The sequence below is a fragment of the Solanum stenotomum genome, unplaced genomic scaffold (assembly GCF_019186545.1).
Source record: "Solanum stenotomum isolate F172 unplaced genomic scaffold, ASM1918654v1 scaffold25909, whole genome shotgun sequence".
NCBI classification, from domain to species: domain Eukaryota; kingdom Viridiplantae; phylum Streptophyta; class Magnoliopsida; order Solanales; family Solanaceae; genus Solanum; species Solanum stenotomum.
Window position 1 is genome coordinate 4,930 of NW_026028786.1, and position 21,889 is coordinate 26,818.

A 21,889-nucleotide genomic window follows, 5' to 3' on the forward strand; every position below is an offset into this window, starting at 1 on the left:
AAGCCCCCAAGGCCTAGCTCAAGTGGCAAAAGGTGGAGGATTTGTGGCTTAGGTCGCAGGTTCAAGCCCCACATCATGCAAAGCGAAGCCCGGTATTTAAGTGGAGAAGGGTAGAGGGGCGGGCCCATTATCCACCGAGTTTAGAAGGCTGTGATTGGTCCAAAGGGCGGGTCACAGACGAATTTTTCGATTATCAAAAATATATATATATATTTTAGTTAATTGAATCAACTTAAATATTTTTTTAAAAAATAATTGATTTGATTCGATTTTCAATTTGGATTTTCAGCAAACACACCGCCATTCGTCGTGGAAAGCATAACAGATATATCGTTATAACTTTTGGCATTGCTTTCTTTCGTTTTCCATAGAGAGAGAATTGAAGGCGGCTTTCAAACTTGTTCTTCAAGAAAATTGATCTGTTCATCTCTCATATTCATACATATAGATAATCTGTAAGCCCTTTTCTTGATTTAAATTGTCAATTTTTTTTTGTTTGTATCAATTCTCTGTTTCGACGTGAAATAATTTGGTCCCAAGTTGTCTTTTTCGTAAGTTGATTTAGTACTGGATCTGCAAATTCATGAGAGACCCTTTTGAGGTTTATGTTTGATTTCTTGTTTTTTTTTGTATGAATTTGTGGTTAATCTATATTTGAGGTGTGAAGATGAAATTGGTGAAAATTTTGACTTGAATTGGTGTTTTGCTTTAGAATTTTGAAGAGCTTCTCTGTTTGAATTTCATGTATGGGTTGATTGTTACCTAAAAGTATTATTTGTTTTTAAAAAAATATGTGGATGATTCTTGCAAAAATTGAATCTTGTGTTTCTATGTGTGTGTTCTATTATTCAGCTGCTGTTACAAATTTTCTGAAACTTCTTTCTGGATTCGGTTGTATGTTTCGATGTGTAATTTTGCAATTAGATTAGTCAATAGGGTACCTTCTGATGATGTGATCTTTTAATGACTTGGAGGATACCGTTTACCTTCTTATCACCCGCATTGATCTTGATTTTGGTTTTTTGTGTTAATGATGAATGTGATGAAGCTTTTAGAAGAAGACCCTTTAGTGATTTTGGAACCATTTGAGCATTTCTAGATTCTCTTTTATTGGTGTCAACTCAAAGAATAAGATGATCTCCTATGTCAGCCAAGTGAGAGGGCAAGTTTTGTCTCTCTGAGTACTTCTCTAATACTCTAACAAGAGAGATAGATTTTATCTTCTATGTCGTACGAATGATAATGGATGATCTGGTCATTTAGAGAACTTACTCTCATGGCTGATTGCCTTGCACAAAGGTTACTAAATCCCCCACTCTTCAGGTGTGCCCTCAGCATCGAGGAACATGTGCTAGGGTGTATGTACGACTCATTTTAGATCATGAGCTGGCACAAAACCTATGAATTATCCCGTAATAGGTCTTTCACAATCAGATCTACCTATACCGTTACAGTACTTGATTATGATATTTTCTGGTCATCCATATTTCTGTATATAGACATGTGCTTTAGAGTGAAAATTTCTTTTAAAGCAAAGTATATTGATTAGTTTGCAGCCAACTCCATTCCACAACAAGATTTTGAAATTACTTGACTTCAGACTGCTCGCTTGTTCAGGTTTCAAAGACCAAGAGATACAAGATGGTCAGAGCATATTCACAAGAGCATATTTATAGGCACCCATGGGAACGAGTTACTTCTGCATCCTGGCGCAAGTTCGCTGATCCTATGAACAAACGTGCCCTATCTCACATCCTTGAGGTTGATACATTAGATCACAAGCTTGACGCCAACTTAGGGAAGCTTTACACAACTCGTGTCATCACTATACATGCACCTGGGCCTTGGTTTGTTCGCAAAATCATTGGTCAAGATATATGTCACTGTATTGAATCAACGGTTGTTGATGCACAAAGTCGGTCAATGCAACTTTCTACTCGTAACATCAGTCTCCAAAATTTTATTGAGGTAGAGGAGAAAATTAGATATGATCCTCATCCTGATAATCCAAATTCATGGACAGTCTGCAAGCAGGAAACTAGTATTAAGATTAAGCCTTTATCAGCACTGGCTTCTATGGCAGAGAAAATAGAGCAGAGATGTGTAGAGAAGTTCCAATCGAACAGCGCAAAGGGTAGAGAGGTTATGGAGCGGATGTGCAAGTTCCTTGAAGCTGAAGCCAATGGCATTTCAGCATGACGACCAAGTTCTGACTAGCTTTACGGCTTCTTCAGTGAGTAGCATTTCAAGTTTTGACCTCCCTTTAAAATGAGAGGCAAGTTTTTGTGTAACATTTGTTAGCCAATTAGAGAGCAAGTTCTTGTGGGAAACACAGGATGTTGAGGATAAATCCTCTTACACCTTTCTGTAAACAGCATTAGATGTTAAATCCTCAGACTCAATATGTCTGAGTTTGTAATATAAGACCTGAATTTTCAATTTCAGTTTTGTATATTTGAAATTGATTCCGGAGCAGCTAAACCTGAAATATTCTGTAACTTTATTCTCTTATCTAAAATCGGTCAAGTAAGTATCTACACACTTGCCTCCACAACTAACTTCAATCCCCAAGCAATCTCAATTCATACAGGTTCATCTCCGATCAAGATAACTTCAAAGTTCTGATGGGATTCGATGCATGAGTGCTTGTTCAATCAACTATACGATCTAGGGAAATGACCAAAAAGATCTAAGAGACCTAATGATAACAAAAGGAAGTTCTAATAGATTCATAATCGAAACTGTATTGCTGCTCAGGGCAGATCAATTGCACAAAAACATCAACCTTACTCAGCAAAATAGTAACGGGACAGTTGGCCTTAGGCATCGGAGTCTCACCACTTACAGTTGATCCATAAACAACATTTCAAGAAAACGGACAAGGGAACTGATGATTACTTGCCCCGACAACCTTAATTTTCAAAGATAAAAGCCAGAGCCGTGGAGTGAAGTACAATGAAAAGAGCTCATGGCCTCCAATGTTTTTCATCTTTCTGTACAATTTTCAGTCTACTGAACTATAATTCACCAAAATCCAAGAAAGAAACAACAACACACGGCAACAATTGCAAGCTACACTATTCATGTTTCTCTAGTTAAGTGCCAACCGAAAAGCAACCCTAGTCAAACTCGTGTGAACTATCAAAACATGATTAGTCCAAAACACATGCCGCCACATAAACAGTAGAATACCTCAACACCATCATACAGTAAATCCAGTTGCAGAAACAGGTGTTTTCAAAAAGTAAACAGCTTACCTACAAGAACAAAGGCAAAACACCTACAAAGCAAGGCGATGTAAGGATAATAAACTACATTGGAGCAAAGAGAAGCCATATAAGAGATCCATGCAGAATAATTTACAATGCCAGATTACAATTGCATGGATGAGAACCACAGAATGACACATAACAAACCTAATTAATATTAACCAAACCAGCACATACAAAGACTTGAAACTGGAGTCAACAAACAAATTCTACCTATGACAATGAACAGGAGTTCTTCAGCCTGTAGATGATTCTTAAATAGCCTTGACTCCCAGATTTAACGAGATATCATGTGAAAGGTAGCCAATCAGAGGAAGCCCTCCTTCGATGAAAAGGACACATCAACTTTGACAACAATAACTCCTTCTAGATCTTGTCAAGTTTTTCTGCCTTCACAACAGGATTGGCCTTTGCTATAGCATTGCGTGCAGCAGAGCGGTAGTCAAATTGACAGTCATGTTTATCTGAGTAGCGGTGTGATCCACAATAAAAGTTACCACAGCGGCATTTGAATCCAGTCAAACCAACCTTTTTCTTGCAAGTGCTGCATCGGCTAGGACCCTCCTTGGCCATCAATTCAGCAGCCTCACCAGAACTTGAAGATGGAGGTGATGAAAAAACCACAGATTTTGATTCTAGCAGGGCAGGTTGGACATCCACAGAGCCAACAATGACAGGCCCCTTCTGACTTGTGGACCCATTTACAAAGTTTTCAATTGACGTCGCTGCAAGCTTTGCTTGTTCTTGTTTCAGAATCACGTCCTTGTAACACTTGGAGCACATATTCATGTTCGCAGCACTTCCAAAGAAACCACAATTGTTAATGCACAAAATAGGACCTTCTGGATGGGGTTGACATCCTGTCTCATCATGCTCCATATTGTTACTTTTCTGCAAAAAATTGATTTAGAGGAAAACATTAACAACCAACTACACCTTAATCTCGATTAGTTGAAGTTGGATATATGATCCTTTGCATTAATGTGGGTTGTCTGGAATGAGAGGAAAAGAAGAGCTTTTGAAGGTGTAGAGTTGAGTTTTTAGTAGTGAAGGAGTAGCCTTCGTTCCCTTATTTTATGTAGGTGCACATAGAAAGTCCCATATTATATAAGACGATTGGGTGGAGTTTGTAGAGAATCAGCTGATTGTGTAGATTCTTTAGCTTTTGCCTTTTGGTATACCACTTGCATACAGTCGTTTTAGGGCCTTGTTTATGATATGAAATACGTTTACTTGATCCCAAAAAAAAAGATCCTTCGTGTCTATTTGCTCATCCATTCATTCCAACACTAAATAATTCAAATTGACAAATTTAAGGTTTTATAAAACTAAAGTTTCTTTATCTTGCACATACACACTAACATGTATGAATTTCTAACTAAAAGAACTCCTAATAAACATCAGGTCCAACTTAAGTATAACAACAACCATAAGTCATTTAAACCAACTGGTTTGTATTGGTCTTAGAGATCCTTTGCTTCCATTGAACACTCTTCTTAGGTAACTTGTATTGATTGCGAAATATGTACATCTTTTTAGGCAACTTCTCCCAAGTGATTCTAAGTTTACCTCGACACTGTTTATCAACTTCAATCATCACATTATCACACTAAGTGGTGCATATTAAGGTCTACATATGGCATGGAAACACCATATCGGATGACCTTATGTCACATTATCCTCTATGCGTAATATTCACACACTCTGTTGACGTGATCATCTCTAAAAAATTTTAATTATCTTTGTTGACCAAACATTTACAAACATATAGATAATGATCTCACAATTGTTCGGTAGGACTTGCTTTTCACTTCACCTTGCTATCCAAAACACTCTCAAAACACTCTTTTATTTCAGCCGTTTCATTCTATTCTATATGATACATCTACATCCATCACTAGATGACTAAACCAAGATTTGAATTGCCTGCATTTAGGCACCACCAACCCATCAATCTTCAACAATAAGTTAAACTTCCTGCACCTTCCTTTCCAGAGAAAAGAACAATTACATGAAAAAATATTCTCCAACTCTGCCACCTTCAAGAAAAACATAAATCTTCCCAAAGTCTGGTAACTACACTATGTCTGAAAAAGATAATTCAAACTAATCCTCACAAAGAACCTCTTCGTTGCACCACACAAGAACACAAGATAAAGAGAACATAGGCAGGTGCAATGGGTGCAGCCAGCAAAAGAAGAATCTTGCAAAATATCATAAAAAACAACTACCAAAGTTTTAATATCAGCAATAGTGCTTGACCAGTACAGCAAAGTTGCAAAAGCCAAAGAAACACTGATTAGTAAACTTGAAACTGGATCAAATTCACAACTATGCTCATGCAAATCGAACAACCTTATTCCACATATACGCAAAACATTCTTTGAACAGTCCTTCTACAAGAGTCAGGCTCATCTCACATGTTCAATTCGACAAAAATATGTTTCTGAACCCAAAAAAGAAACACTAGTAGAAAGCAGAAAACAACTTGGCTTTCCTTTCGAAGTCAACATGCCTAATTCTAACTTCCTGAAACACAACCTCAAACAATTTTCCAACCCCACAGCACATAAATGCAACCTAAACCCAAGAAATCAAAAGGGTACTCATAAAACTTCAATAGCAAAATTTCCATCCCAGAGTACATACAAAAAAATCATTTAACTTAAAACAAACATAAAGATACCTAATTATTAGCACAAAAAAACTCCAATTTTTTCAAACACCCTTCATGATAACTTCCTTTAATAGAATCACAAAACACAAATAATTATGAACAACGATTTGATAAAACTAAAAGATTTAAATCCCCAAAAAATAAGACCAGACCAGTAAAGCTGATCTCAAAACAACAAATAAATCAACCAACATCAAAATTAACATATAAAATTACAATAATACGATAAAATAAAACCCAACATCTGTAAACAGTTCATAGATCCATAAAAAAAATGATTGGCTTAGAAATTATACATCAGAAAGCAGAAAAAAAAAGGAGATCTTTGGAACTGACCTCTGAACAGATTAAGAGATCGTCGACAGAGAGGTTGTGAGTTGCGATGAATGAAATTTGAAAAAATGTAAACTTTATTTATGTGCCGTTTTTGGATGTTCGTTTTGCCTTTTTTGGGTGAAAAGGGAAGTCTTTTTCTTGGCTTCTCTGCCAACGAACGTTCTTTACTGATTTGGTGCGTCGTGTTCGATTCCTATTTGTCTTGCTTCTTTCATTTTACTCATATTCTTTTTCTTATTTCCAATTTCCTCCCTTATTCTGGAGTATGTGTGTTGGAGAAAATTGAAGGAAAGGTATCCTTTAAGTTTTGAATTAGTTATTGGTGACTATATTGACCAACAAAAGGTTAAACATATTTAAATATTAAATTAAGTTAATTGTGGATTCAATTAATATTTTCAAAACTTATAATCTTTTTAAAAATACAAAACAATCCCCCCACTAAATAAACAAACTTTCCACTCCCTTCCCCTCTATCAAACGTTTCTCTTCACTCTGCTGCAGAAAATTTTCATACTTTCCAAAAATTAAAAATTGCTTTGATTGGAACAATCAATTTCTCCGGCAACTTTCAACTTTCGACGTCGTACTTTGAACTTTCGATTCTTCTATTCTAACCATCCAAAGGAAAAACAATTTGCAGGTAAAGCTTTATTTTTTTTGAAAAAAATTAGGCCTTTTAGGTTTTTTTTTTTTTAATAGCTTTACAATTTGCATATACTCTTCCCTCAAGAGCTGCCCAGGTTTTGTATGATTCATGTTGAGACAATGAAACTTTTGCTTGTTTATGCTTTAGGAAGTGGACCAACTGATTGTTCTAGGAAGAGCAAATCGACTAACCCCACCCCATGCTCTAGGACAGTTGTTGGCAAGATTTGATTTTTATTTGATTTTTTTTATTTTTTTGGGTACTTGGAGAGGATTAGTGGGGTTAGTTGATAATTTAGGTGAGATGGGGAAGAAAAGGGGTTTGCCCAATTGGGTTCCTGATGGGTGGAAGGTGGAGGTTAGAACACTCAAGAAAGGAAAGAAAGAAAAGGTGTCCCTGCTTTCTTGCTCATTCCTCTTTTCTTAATCTTACATTTGTTTTTGTTTTTGTTTTTGTTGTATTTTGCTTTTGGGATGATAAAGATTGATTATTTTTGTTCTATTCATTTCTGATCTTCCATTGCAACTGCTATTTTTGGCTTAATCTATACTAATATGATACAAAATCATAACTTTGCTTCCCATAACTATTTACCTGATTGTGTAACTAAGGGCTACTACTTTGTGTCTTCCTCTTGTTGGATAAATTAGCAAACTTGATGTCATGCTTCATCTGTATAGACAAATCAGGCAAAGTAATTGAACTTAGTAATGAATACTTTGTTGAAATGCATGCAAGTTGATCTAAACATCACTATTAGAAAAAAAAAAAAAAAAGGGGCAAATTTTGGGAGTTAGTCTTCTTGCTCTAAACAAGGTTTTAATTGAAGAGATGCTAGTTTGCTTTTATGGCTTAAGTAGGTAAAGAATTCAACATGCACTTTTTTGTTGAACCTTGTAATGCCTAGACAATATAAGTATATAAAATGTTCTAGTTCTGGTAAAAAGTTGATCTTATATTTATCTTTTGAAATTAACTACATTAGGGCCTCCCCTGTTGCAATAGATGGCCTATTTGTTACAACAGATGGGTTATTTGTTGCAACAAGTGGATTATCTATAGAATATTATATTATGTTGAATTTATTATATTTATTGCTATCTTTTTTTAATGATGCACAATTGATTGAAAGTTTTTTCATTTTTTCTATTTGTAAAAAAATGGCTTCCAAAAGAAAAACAAGTGAATCAGTCTCTGATAAATCAAGTAAAGTAGCTAAAGTACAAACACCATTGGAAGAACTTGTTGTACAGAAACAGAATGAAAATATGAAAATTGTAGAGGATGTAAATAAAAATAAAAATGAAGAAGAAAAGGAAATAAATGATGAAGATTGAGATGATGAAGAAACTGAAAATGATAAAGAAGATGAGGAGGAAGGTGAAAAAGAAAGTGAGGAAGGAGATGAAAATGAAAGTGATGAAGGAGATGATACTGAAAGTGAGGAAGGAGATGAAGATGTTGTCAAAATTTTTAATATTGACAAGTTTCAGGTAGAGATGCCTATAGATGACCCTACAAATTTGACAGGTGATTTTGTTGTAAAATCAGCCATGGGTGCCAAATTTGATGCTTTTAGAACGATATTGTTGAATGAAAAATTGGAGGATTTCCTTAAGTCTAGTTGTTTTGGATACTTTCTTGATCTGCCGGAGGCTAACAATGCACGTTTTCAAATGAGCATGGTGTATGATCTTCTCAAGCGCAGGATCAAGTATAAGGGAGCTGATGATGATGCTTTGGAGAATAAGAACAAGAAAATGGATGAGATTTGGATAAACTACTGTGGCATGTCAGTTTGTTTTGACATGAAAGAATTTTCCATAGTGACTGGACTGAGATGTCATCCTCCTTTTGAACCTCTTCCTAAAGTTGCACGCATAAGAAAGCTAAGAGAAAATAAGATATCTAAATCAGTCAAGATTGGCAAGAAAGGTAAAAAGCCAGTCAAGACAATCAACACCAAAATCAACAAAGGGAAAGAAAAACTAAATAATGAAAATGAGTTGTTGGCTATTATTGGACCTAGTTATAAAGCCAAAGATTTGATACAAGATCTCCAGAGCAAAAAGGTTTTGAAGAAGCACAAAGAGCGATTGTGCTTAGTTTGGTTTGTGCATGCCATTTTATGGGCTAAAGACATCAACAATGTCATAGATCTTAGTTTGTTTGTGCTTGCTCAAGATTTGGATGCATTCAACAATTACCCATGGGGTAATGATAGTTATTTCTTGACTGTTGAGTATTTGGTGTCAAAGTTATCACCGAAGACTAACAATTTATATGGCTTTCCTTGGGCTTTCATGGTAAACTTCACCTCTAATTTTAGTATTTTATTTATTTGTGTTATTGAATAATTATTTTAAATGTTTATTTTCATCATCTTTTTATTTTTAGGCTTGGGCATTTGAAGCGATACCTTACCTCAAGAAACAATTCAATGATTACTCGAAAGAAATTTCTCAACCAAGGATTCTTAGGTGGTTGTCTGCCAAGAACAACCAAAAAATAAATTCTGTTCATCTCTTCGATCCTCCTCATGATATAGTAAGTCTCCTATAGAATAATATTTATTTAAATTAACTGATTATCTGTTTTGCTTTCGTTTAGTTTCTTCCAATATATGACTCATCTATAATCATTTATTGCAATAGATGGGTCATCTGTTGGAAGAAAACATAAGAGTTTGCTACTGTTTTTCTTTTGCCCAACAAATGGCTGATCTGTTGCAATAGATGTGTCATTTGTTGGATGAAAACTTTATCATTTGTTGTTGTTTTATTTAGGTTTAACAGATGACCTATTTGTTGCAACAGATAGGTCATATATTGGACAAAATCTCCATCTTTTTATGCAGTTTTGCTTTCGTCCAACAGCTTATCTATTTGTTGCAACAGATAGGTCATATATTGGACAAAATTTCAATCTTTTTTTGTTGTTTTCCTTTCGTCCAACAGCTTATCGAACTGTTGCAATAGATGGGTCATCTATTGGACGAAATCTCAATAGCTTGCTGCTGTTTTGCTTACTTTCAATAGATGACCTATCTGCTACAACATATGAGTCATCTGTTGTAAAAAAAATAATCATTTGCTACTGTTTTGCTTTCTTCCAATAGATGGCCCATCTGTTGCAACATATGGGTCATCTATTAGAAATAAAATATATAGATAAATATTACAATAAATATTTTGTCTATTATAACTTATAGATTAGTTTTAATATAAACTATTTTTGTTTATAGATTGTACATCTATGGCTTGTTCCTACAGAGCAAGAGTTGCAAATGTCATTCTTTTTAACTCTAGAAATTATTGACACAAAATCAAACCCTACAGTGGATCTAATAAAAAAAGAATTGGCTGGAGCAACAACGATCAGAAGGGAAGCACCTATTGTTTCTGGTGATGCTGATGATATTGCATTAGATGTTGATGTTAATGTTAATATTGGTGTTGATATTGGTGATGCTGGTGCTAAAAGTGGTGGTGAGCATGTTGATGATGTTGGTGGTATATATGGTGGATTCACCCCTTTTAGTGGACATACCACATCTTTTGCTCCTTCTTCTAGCTCATGTTCTGCATATAAATGTGAAGAATGCAAGAACAAAGAGGCTCAGTTAATATCTATTGGTGAAGATGTGAAGAAGTCTCTTGATGCTCTTACTAGTGCTGTTAAAGAATTGATATCTAAGAGAGGTGTTATTCCATCAAGAAAAATTTCGGAGCCATTCACACCATTGAAGATTAAGAGGAGAAGAAAATCAATTTTCAAGACATTTATCATATATGAAAAAAAGACAACAAATTGCAACTACTCCCCTTCCTTGCAATGTTTAGTCATCTTCAGGAGCCATAGAAGAGCAGCAGAAGTTGTAGAAGATATAAAATTGCTGAAGTTATATTTTGTAAGGTGAAGAACCTGATATTTTGTAATTGCTGATGACAATATTTTATATTTAATAGATGTCCAGTTATTTTATCATGAATTCTATTTTGTAAGCTGGAAAATTTTATATGAATTGTAATTCATGAACACTTAACATATTTAGTTAATCATATTTTGTAATTACCGATGACAATATTTTATATTATATAGATGTTCAGTTATTTTATCATGAATTCTATTTTATTCTTAGATTTGTAAAAAGTTAAATTATACTATTGAAACATATGTTGCAACAAGTTATAAAATGTTGCAACTCATTTTTTGCAACTGATGAATCATCAATTGCAACAAATGAACATATATGCTTGATTATTTTCAATGGATAAGTCATCTATTGCAACAGATAATACATATTAGACATTCGTTGTAACAGATTTCTATATTTGTTGTAACAAATAATCATATTTATTTGATTATTTTCAACAGATGCGTTATCTATTGCAACAAATAGGCTATCTATTGTAATTGAACTTATAATTGAACTTTATTTATCACTAATTATGGTTTAAAGAAGCATTTCATATCGAAATAATCAATTGATCACTTTATTTAAGACGAATACAATTAGCTGATCATGTAATTACTCTATAATGCATTGAGATTATAATTAAACTTATAACTGAAATGTAATTATAATTAAATAAGTTTATTTATTACTAATTATGGGTTAATGAAGCATTTCATATCAAAATTATTAATTGATCACTTTATTTAAGACGAATACAGTTAGTTGATCATGTAATTACTCTATAATGCATTGAAAATGTAATTGAACTTATTAATTGAAAGGTAATTATAATTAAATAACTTTACTTATCACTAATTATGGGCTAATGAAACATTTCATATCAAAATAATATAGATTCGATTGAAAATGATCAAACATATATGCTCATCTGTTGCAACTAATGCTCATATATTGCAACAGATGAAACATTCATTGCAACAGATGAGTATATATGCTTGATTATTTCCATTGGATGGGTCATCTATTGCAACAGATAATATATATTAGATATTTGTTGTAACAGATTCCTATAATTGTTGCAACAGATAATCATATTTATTTGATTATTTTCAACAGATGAATTATCTATTGCAATAAAAAATGCATCTAATGCAAAATATGCAAAGTTTTTTGCAACGAATGAGCATAACTAATATATTGTATATTATAAGTATGAACATACAAAATTAACCAAAATGAATTACAATAATCAGATTCATAACTAAGTACAAAATAACTATTTCACTATTACAATAATTATGTAGCATTTCGAACCGGGCATGTTGTTCTCTTGTGTCCAATATTTTTACATATTGAACACTTATTTTTTCTTGTTGGAAATGATTCCCCGACTCCACGCCTCCTCTTCGTTCGCCTTCTTCCTGGTTTGCTTGGGTCAACATATGAAGGAGGTATTTCTCTCTCCAATATCTCCAAAGGAACAATCCAAGAACCTTCAGGAGGCACCGGATTAATTTCCTTACAATATGCAATTATGTATTTTTCTACCGAATAATATGAAGACGAGTACTCATAGATCTGATTTCCAAAATGTTCACCATATTGGGATCGAAGCGCTGCCATAGCATGTGGACAAGGTATTTTGTCCAAGTCAAAAACTCTACATGTGCACATTCTTCTTTGAAGATTGACCGTGGCAACATCACCATGACCGTTGATACTAAACTTGTAATTGGCTATTTGATGGGCCAATAACTTATTTCCCAAATTGATATTCTTTGATATTTGTTTTTCCATTGAAGGAACAAATATGTTTGGTGAGTTGACCAACTCCATACGCCTTTCGTGAAATAATTTTGCAAATCTCATATTTATTTCGTCAAATAAAACGACGATAGGAAATTCTCTTTCAACTTCAAACATTGCATTCACGGATTCAGCAATATTTGAGGTCATAATATTATACCTATAAAAAAATAACTTAATAAGATATATAATTATATTAAACTTAAACAAGATACTCAATATATAATATTGTACCTATTTTCCGGGCAAAATGCCCTGCTCCATCTATGAAATCCAACTGATTCGAGATGTTCGGCTGCCTTGAGTACCATATCCCTTATCTGATTGAAATGGTCATAGAACTCAACTTTATTGTACGCTTTCGCTGCATTATAAAAATGAGATACGACCTTTGCATTGTGAAAATTGTTTCGAATATTTTCTCCAAGGTGCCTCATGTAACAACCATAATGAGCTGATGGATACACAATTGAAACCATCTTTCGAATACTTGAATGCCTATCAGAAATTATGCACAGCTCATCGGTATCATCTACATAACTTCTCATTTGTTCAAAAAAATATTGATATGAGGCATCACATTCTTTATCCACTACACAAAAAGCCACTGGAAAAATATGATTCTCTGCATCTTGCGCCACCGCCGATAGTAAAACTCCTTCATACTTGCTCTTCAAGAATGTCCCATCAACGGCTATGACTTTTCTCAATTGTTGAAAACCTTGAATCCAAGCCGCATAGGCTACAAAAAAGTACTTGAACTTTCCATTTTCATCAACCTGCAATGCCGTCTTACTTCCTGGATTTGCGGACTCAAGCATATAGCGGTATGCATCAAGCACTCCATACCCGTGCTCATGTGTTCCCCTAACCAAAGACTTTGCAATCTCCCTACCCTTATATATCTTCCAATAACTCACCTTACAACCCAATTCTGTACGGAGTTTATTGGTCATATCTCTTGTAGATGGACCTTTACCATTAGGAAAACTATTTTTGAAGTATTTACCAAGGACTTTTGCTGTGGCATGTGGATTATGACTCGTAATATGCTCTGAACCACATGTGTGATACTTTTTATAAATTTTAATACAAAATCTGTCAGAACTTTTGAATTTCACAGCCCTCAACCACCACTTGCACTCTGGATATGCGCATTTAAAACAATACACACTACGCGAATTAATCACCTTTGCAAGTCTGAAATCTTTTTTCAAGCAAGCAATATGCAATGAAGTGACTAGTTCGTCTTTGTTCTTGAATGTCATTCCTATGTAAAAACCTGTCTCATCATCTTAAATATTGTTCAACTGTTTTAACTGAGAACTGCCCCCTACATCAACAATAGGTCTAGGTGTTTGGTCCTCCTCCACATCATGTCCAATCTCATAATCTAGAATATTCATGTTCATCCCATTCAATTCATCATTTAACAGATTTTGTTGGTCTTGTCCTACATTTTCATTCTCTATCGATTTTTCAACAATGTACACCCTAAAAACGGACATAGTTGCATCACTCAGATAAGAACCCAAACGAAGTTGATTGCTTATCTTAAAAGGCAGGATCCTCTGATTTTCAAAAGACTTGTGCATGTAACTGATGACAAGATCATTTGATTGACAATTTAGTCCACAATAGCTAATGATTGAGTTCACAAAATCATTATACAAAATATCCCTTTGGACGGTCATCAATACTGACTCTGACATGTCACCAACCTTCCAACGCCAAATAAATCGATTGTTTTTCTCAATCCATTCACCATAACAATCAACAACTATTGTTATTGATTCTTCCACTAAAGGAATTTATTAAAAATATTTAATAATGATTGTATAGTAAAGTTGAGTGGCTATATACAGTTAAAAATCATATGCATAATCATTGTCCCAACAAGTCAATCATCTATTGCAACAAGTAGGTCATCCGTTGCAGCAGATGATTCACTTGTTGCAACTGATAATTCACTTGTTGGATACATGTCCAGAACCAGAAGTTTATCCAACATGTAAGTTAATTGTTGTAATAGATTAGTCATTTGTTGCAACAGGTAATTGATTTGTTGGAGCAGATAATTGATATGTTGCAATATATGACTTACCTGTTTGGACAAATTTCTGATTTTGTCCTAGTTTGGCCTGGTACTATAACATGTATTCAACGGGTAAGCCATCTGTTGGAACAGATGAGTCATCTAGTGCAGTAGATGACTCATATGTTGCAATAAATGGCTCATCTATTGTGACAAGCTTCTAGTTTTTTTCCAGCTTAGTCTGATATTGTAGTATGTATCCAACGGGTAAGCCCTCTGTTGCAACAGATAACGCATCAATTGCAATAAATGACTTATCTGTTGGGAGAAACTTCTGGTTCAGTCCCAGCTTGACATGGTATTGTAATATGTATCCAACAGGTAATCTATCTGTTGCAACAGATGACTTACTTGTTGGGTATGCGACTGTAAAATTTTGAAGAAACACTCAAACTATCAAAATGAAAAATTAGAGTAAAAATCATTAGTTTACTTATCAAAATCACCTATAATGTAATGTTCAATGATATATGAATGAAAATTCGTCTGAAAGCAGCAGTACAATGTGATTATCAACTGAAGAAGAAAAAAATGATAAACAGCCAGAAGAAGATGGTGAAGAACAAGAGGAAGAAGAAGAATGATGATGGAGAAGAAGAATGAAGAAGAAGAGCAGCAACAATGGTCCCCAACAATGGAAGAATAAGCAAGAGAGAAAAAACTGAAAAACTGAGCCGTTGGTACACTTTTTTTCCCTCCATTTCTTATTATTTAGGATTTTATATAAGATGGACTAAAGTTTAAATAAAAAAACTTAGGGATGAAAAATGCAACCCCTTAATTCTTAATTTAAAAATTGTCACCCCTACTCAATAATTAAAACTTGAGTCACCAATCCCTAATTTTGAAACTTTTCTATAACCCTTAATTCGTTGTCCCATGTGTGTTGTGTGTATTTTTCATTTTTAATAAAAAATGATTTTTAAAAGAAGCATAAATAATTGTGTTATTCTTTATCTTTTTTACTTTATATACGGGAAAAAGATCAAAAGTATCTTTTTAACTATTTGAAATAACTTATATATACCCTTTATTTATTTTTGGGATCAAAACTATCCTTGTCGTTTATGTTTTGGACCACTAATACCCTTAAAACGCTATATTTGCCATCAGAACTAACATGACAGTCCACCAAGACAGTCCAACATGACAAAAATCATTTTTTCTCAATAATATTGTTCTTCCTTGTTCATACCTATATAAAAAAAATATAGTTCTTTCATCGTTCTTGTTTGAGTTATTGTCTGCAATTTCAAAGTGCGCTAAAGTTCGTTTGAGATAGTAGTTGTGCATTGAATGATCGAGTTCATTGTTTGGGTTTTGATGTCGAGGCTGAAAATTTAATTCTATAGGTTGGAAGATGCTGAAAAACTCTTGAAGTCATTCTTTCTATGTTAAAACTCGAAAATAGCTACTCATTTGAAAGCTTGTCGGTGATAAACTTTTAGCTTTTATTGGGTTTTTTTTAACTATAAAAATTTGAAGAGATTTAATTATATGTTGCTGAAAATTGTTTGGATAATGCAATTGAAGCTGGAAATTGACATTTAACTGTTGATTTCTTAGTTTGAAGATTTGAGTTGAACCCCAAAAAATATAAACAAGAATATGAAAGAGTTTTTAAAAGCTTGAAAATCTAAAACTCGATTTTGTGAATCTATGACCCCAAAACCCAAACAATGAACTAGATCCTTCAACATACAACTACAACCTCAAACAAACTTCAGCACACTTCAAAATTGGAGTTCTAAAGTCCGAACAACAACTCAAACAAGAACAATGGATCGAATTATATTTGATTTTTTTCTTGTGATAGAAATGAATAAGGAAGAACAACATTATTGAGAGGAAGAGATTTCTGACATGTTGGACTGCCTAGGCTAGGTGGACTGTCATGTCAGCTCCAATGACAAAGATAACGTTTCAAGGACATTTGTGGTTCAAAACATAGACGAAAAGGGTAGTTTCGATCCCAAAAATAAATAAAAGGTATATATGAGCTATTTCAAATAATTCGAGGGTAATTTTGATCATTTTTCGTTTTATATATAAGGGAGAGTTGAGCTCCTTGTATACTCTGGATTAGGGGTATTTTTAGGATTTTTTTTGTATTATTTGCATTGTTTTGTTTGTAAGCTAATGATTTTAAGATTATATTCTTTTTTGGGAAAAGGGACTAATATGCCCCTCAACTTTATCATTTGGAGCTGATATGCATATGAAAGTGACTCATATATACCCTTACCGTTATACGAACAACTCACATATGCCCCTACCGTTACAAAATGAGCTCACATATACCCTTCATTTAACGGAAGTGAAAAAAAAATAGTTTTAAATTTATATTTTGACTTTTAATTTTCTTAAAAATTATTTAGGGGTATATATGATTCTTCTAGCAAAGTTCAAGGTATATTTTAATCTTTTTCATACATAATTATTTTTTGACTTCTTTGATTATAATTATTTGAGTTTCTTATTCTTATTTTATTTTTTTCTTTCATCCTTAGTGTAAAGAAAAAAATTTAAAACTATTTTTTTGTGGCTATATTATAATTTAAAACTATTTTTTTTTAATCTATATTGCAATTTAATTTTTGTATTTGAAGAAACAAATTTGGTCATCTATAATAAGTTTTACAAGAAAATTAGTGAAACATAAATAAATTTGACCATCAAAATAATAAATCTAAATTAGTCATTGAAACAAAAAAAAAGTAAAAAAAAATATGTTTGAGGAGGATTAAATATACTCATATGGGATTATATATATTTTTTAAAAAAATAATAAAAAATTAAACTAAAATTAATATTTTTCATTTCCGTTAGAGGAAAAGGGTATATGTGAGTCATTTGTATATAAGTAGGGGTATATACGAGCCACTTTCATAACGAGGGGTATATCAGCTCTAAATGACAAAGTTGAGGGGTATATCATACCCTTTTCCTTTTTTTTTAATAGTAAATTTTTTTTTCCTTAACCAGTTGTTTTAGGGGAATTGTTGGTATTTCAGATTTTTAGTGGTTGTTGCCTTCTGTACAGGAGGAATAAAATGTTAAACTGTCTCAATTAACTTATTGAATAGTGCTCAATACTGTTGCATAGTTCACATTGGTGTATGGTTACTTAATGTTTTAGTAGTTCAATCTTGATAGAAATAGTTAATTATATTGTTGTGGCTTTTTTGCTTTTACCAAAGAGTCATTTTTTGTTGCTGCTTAAATAGATAAACACAAAGTCAGATAAATTTTTGTTTGTCCCTAAAAGTTCAACATGAAAAAAGTTTGCTTCTTCCGTTATTCTTTGAAGCTATAATTGATATATATTGATATACAACGGAAAACTACTTATTATGCAATCCAAGAGATGGGTCCATAGTTGCACATCAGAAGATAAGAGATGTAAAAAAAAATTAGATAATGGGTCCGCCCCTCTATCCTTGTAGACTTATATATCAGACTTTACTCTAGAGCAGAGTTCAAACTCATGACATGTGTCTAACCTACACATCACGCGCTACACTCTTACCCCTGTACCAATGCCCTGGGGGCTCAGGATATAAGACATGTATGGCTATTATTATTATTGTTGTTGAAGAAATTTTGGACCAAATGTATGCAATGACAATAAAGACACAAAGAATACCTCTTTAGCTAGCTACTTCTTTGTCCTTATAGCTGCACCTGCTGGTGCTCTTTCATGATCATAAATTTTTTCTAAACTTAGTGATAATAAATAGAAAAACAGGCTCTTCATCAAATATGATAGGAAGATGATAAGAGTTTTGGTGTCGCTAGATATGGTGATTACTAAACAAATTAGAGTAAAGCTACCATTTTGAAAAGCTCCATTTCATAAATTGTATGAACAAGAGGAAACAGATGCAACTAACAAGGTCGCAAAACGAAATCGAGAAAGAAATAAACACCATTATCTAAAAACATGATGTAATATATATTGGTTCTTGATTTGAAGGTATCTTCAAACTTGAATATTCATGAAAAAGATTAAAGTGCGCACATAGGTATGTGTTGCACAAACATACCGCAAGAGTTGTAGTGTGGAAATTGAAGTAGATCGCTCATGTTAAAGGGTTGGAATCGGAGATTGAAATTTTTGACCAAAGTAAGCTATTATAAAAATCAATTTACTAAAAGGGAAAACAACATTTTTAGTCCCTGCGTTAAGGCTATATTCTTATTTTAGTCCTTGTGTTATCTAACTTAGCACTATTAACCTTTAATTATATCAAGTGAGTGATTTTAATCCTTCAACTAACAGATCCAAAAAAGACTAACAGAGAGTTCACTACTACAGGGGGCAATTCGGGTATTTCATTTTAATTCTCTCTCTTTGAAGAACAAGCAAGTCTTCCATGTCTCTATCTTGAAGAACAAGCTCATCGATCTGAGCTACATTTTCTAACAAAGCTAACTTAATAGGCATTAACCCTCCCTCTCTCACACCGACAAACGATAGCTCATTTGAGCTGCATTTGAACAAAACCACCTGATAGGCATGAGAATTCTCTCTTTATCCGATGAACGCGAAGTCATCTAAGCTACATTTGAACAAAATTCACCTGGATCTACTGAAACAACAACAATGTATTTGTGATTCTTGGTATGTTGCTGCGTTGATTTATTCAACTCTCGTTGTCTCTTCTTGACTTTCATAATTTTGAGCTGGGTTTTTCTATTCATAAATGGGGATTTTTTTGTTAAAGCTTGTTGTTCAATTGTACTGCTGCAACTTTTGGCCATTTTTAAGTTACTCAAACAATTCAAAGAAAGTAAATTTATCATTCCTTTTTAATCGGCTAAATGAATTGATCTCCCAATCGCTACTTTCCATGTCCAAATGGCAAGATATATGTGTAGTTTTCAAAGCTACTTTTCCGTTTTAATCGTTTGATTGGGACTTGCAGTTAAAATAGGCCTTAGAAAGTTATTACTAATGAATTTCATTCTTACATTTATGTAATTGACAACCAAGGCATTGACAGAGAGTGGATTTGAACCACTTTACAAGCAGATTTTTACAACAAATCCAAATGAGTAAGAAGACATTTGCTTGTTACCTTTCTACAATAACAAATCCAAATGAGCAAGAAGACATTTACTTGTTACCTTTCTACAATAACAAATCCAAATGAGCAAGAAGACATTTGCTTGTTAAAAGAGCACTCACATGATGGAGTGGATTGCAACCCACTTTTAGAACGCAATTCCATTGCACATCCACACCAAATAGATCGAGACTTCTTCGTTGTGCAGAACTAGGATTGAACTAGGTTATGCAACGAATGATTTTTTTTAAAAGTTTTCTATTTCTCAAGCAATAACTTTTAAATACCCGAATTTTCCCTTTTAGCAGTGAACTCTCTGTTAATTCTTTTTGGATTTGTTAGTTGAAGGATTAAAATTACTCAATTGATATAATTGAAGGTTAATAGTGCTAAGTTAGATAACACAAGGACGGAAATAAGAATATAGCCTTAACACAGAGACTAAAAGTGTTGTTTTCCCTTACTAAAATAATACGTTTTTTAAAATTTTATAAAACTAGTATAAACGTAGTTCACAGTAACGTTTTAGGTTATATTTTATTCAAAAAAATTGAATAACAAAAAGACAAAAATCTGACAGAGTAAACAGACATAAAACGTTATTGTCAGTAACGTTTTATAATTCGTTACTCTGAGGCACGTTTTACAACTAAAATGTGACTCACAGTAACGTTTTTCTGGAATGACTAAAAATTAAAAAAACATCTTGTACATGCCTCATTCAACTTTATTAAACTTTCCACTATGAAAATGAATATATATATTTTACACATATATTCACATATATAAATTTCTCTTTTCTTCTCTTTTCATACATAGATAATACTTTTGCAAGGAAAATAAGTTGTGAGGAGGCTTTACTACATTATCAATTAATTCCTTTGTCTCTTCTATTATGATGTAGCCATTATATTTTTTTTAATAGTTGGTTTGCTTACTTATTACATCAATTTTAATTCAATAACTTCTTTATTGATAGTCTAATATTTAATAATGATAAGAAACCGATTGGTCTAATATTTGGAAGGGATGCTATCTTAGGCTTGAATTAAGAAGATCTCTCATATGATTTATTTACAAATTTTGAAATTGAAATGATACAAGACAAGCTCCAATTTGTGTAAAGTCATCCTCACTTTTTTTTTTCCTTTTGTATAAAAAAAGTATTGTCTATATGAAAAGAGAAAGAAAAGAGAAAATCATATATAATTCAAATGAAGGTATGTACAAAATATATCTATCCATTTTAATAGTGGAAATTTGAATAATGAATGAGAGATGTACAAGATTGGATTTCAATTTTCACCATTGAGAAACGTTACTGTGAGTCACGTTTTAGCTATAAAACGTGCTTCAGAGTAACGAATTATAAAACGTTACTGACAATAATGTTTTATGTTTGTTTACTCTGTCAGATTTTTGTCTTTTTGTTATTCAATTTTTGTGAATAAAAGATAACCTAAAACGTTACTGTGAACTACATTTATACTAGTTTTGTAAAATTTAAAAAAAAACGTATTATTTTGGTAAATTGATTTTTATAATAGCTTACTTTGGTAAAAAATTCTTGAGATTGGAATCATATTGTGCCTTTTTGTACAAGTAAAATATCATATAGCGTGTAATTGTAACTAAGCAGACGAAGATCCGACGATGAAATTCAAATTAGAGGTTGTCACGACATAAAAATGGACGTGATGACACTTGTCTATTCCCACCAAAACAAGTCAGCCTCAACCTAACGAGAACGAAAGAAATGCAGAACTATAAAGCAAGAACAAGATAAAGTGGAAAAACTTATTCTTACTATACAATACCCTAAAACCTAGTTGTCACATGTACAAGTCACTAAATACATAAAGTGTGAAATTAAGAAATAAGTACAAATCTCAGTCTTTGTTTCTCAAATAGAACAAAACTTAAAGAAAAGGAAAAGAGGGCCCGCTGGAATGACAAACATCTACCTCTCAAGTCCTTCACGAGCCTCAGAAAAAGAGAAGAAGAGCGATAATGCTATACCGGGCTTGGTACCTACACAAGTGTATAAGCAATGAGTGAGTACCTACAAC

General features: G+C 33.1%; 3 protein-coding genes and 1 pseudogene across 4 annotated transcripts; 2 read left to right on the plus strand and 2 right to left on the minus strand.

Annotated features, from left to right (window-relative positions):
• The first annotated feature begins 291 nt into the window (after positions 1–291).
• Positions 292–2,242, plus strand: LOC125851441 (uncharacterized). Of its 2 annotated transcripts, none has more exons than XM_049531235.1 (2): positions 292–455; positions 1,618–2,242. In XM_049531235.1, exon 2 carries the CDS (start codon positions 1,642–1,644, stop codon positions 2,197–2,199), a length of 558 nt encoding a protein of 185 aa, XP_049387192.1. In that variant the 5' UTR covers positions 292–455; positions 1,618–1,641; the 3' UTR covers positions 2,200–2,242. The 2 variants fall into 2 exon arrangements, with proteins under 2 accessions (XP_049387192.1, XP_049387191.1); XM_049531234.1 differs by lacking the exon at positions 292–455 and adding an exon at positions 569–601.
• A 1,056-nt stretch (positions 2,243–3,298) lies between these two features.
• LOC125851443 (zinc finger A20 and AN1 domain-containing stress-associated protein 8-like) lies at positions 3,299–6,468 on the minus strand. The gene is made up of 2 exons (XM_049531236.1): positions 6,283–6,468; positions 3,299–4,160 (listed from the first exon to the last, which is right to left on the minus strand). The coding sequence occupies exon 2, from the start codon at positions 4,146–4,148 to the stop codon at positions 3,636–3,638; it is 513 nt and encodes a 170-aa protein (XP_049387193.1). The 5' UTR covers positions 4,149–4,160; positions 6,283–6,468; the 3' UTR covers positions 3,299–3,635.
• A 2,253-nt stretch (positions 6,469–8,721) lies between these two features.
• On the plus strand, positions 8,722–9,479 carry LOC125851444 (uncharacterized; annotated as a pseudogene).
• A 2,667-nt stretch (positions 9,480–12,146) lies between these two features.
• On the minus strand, positions 12,147–13,924 carry LOC125851445 (uncharacterized). The gene is made up of 2 exons (XM_049531237.1): positions 12,891–13,924; positions 12,147–12,816 (listed from the first exon to the last, which is right to left on the minus strand). Exons 1-2 carry the CDS (start codon positions 13,922–13,924, stop codon positions 12,147–12,149), a joined length of 1,704 nt encoding a protein of 567 aa, XP_049387194.1.
• Between the last annotated feature and the right edge of the window lie 7,965 nt (positions 13,925–21,889).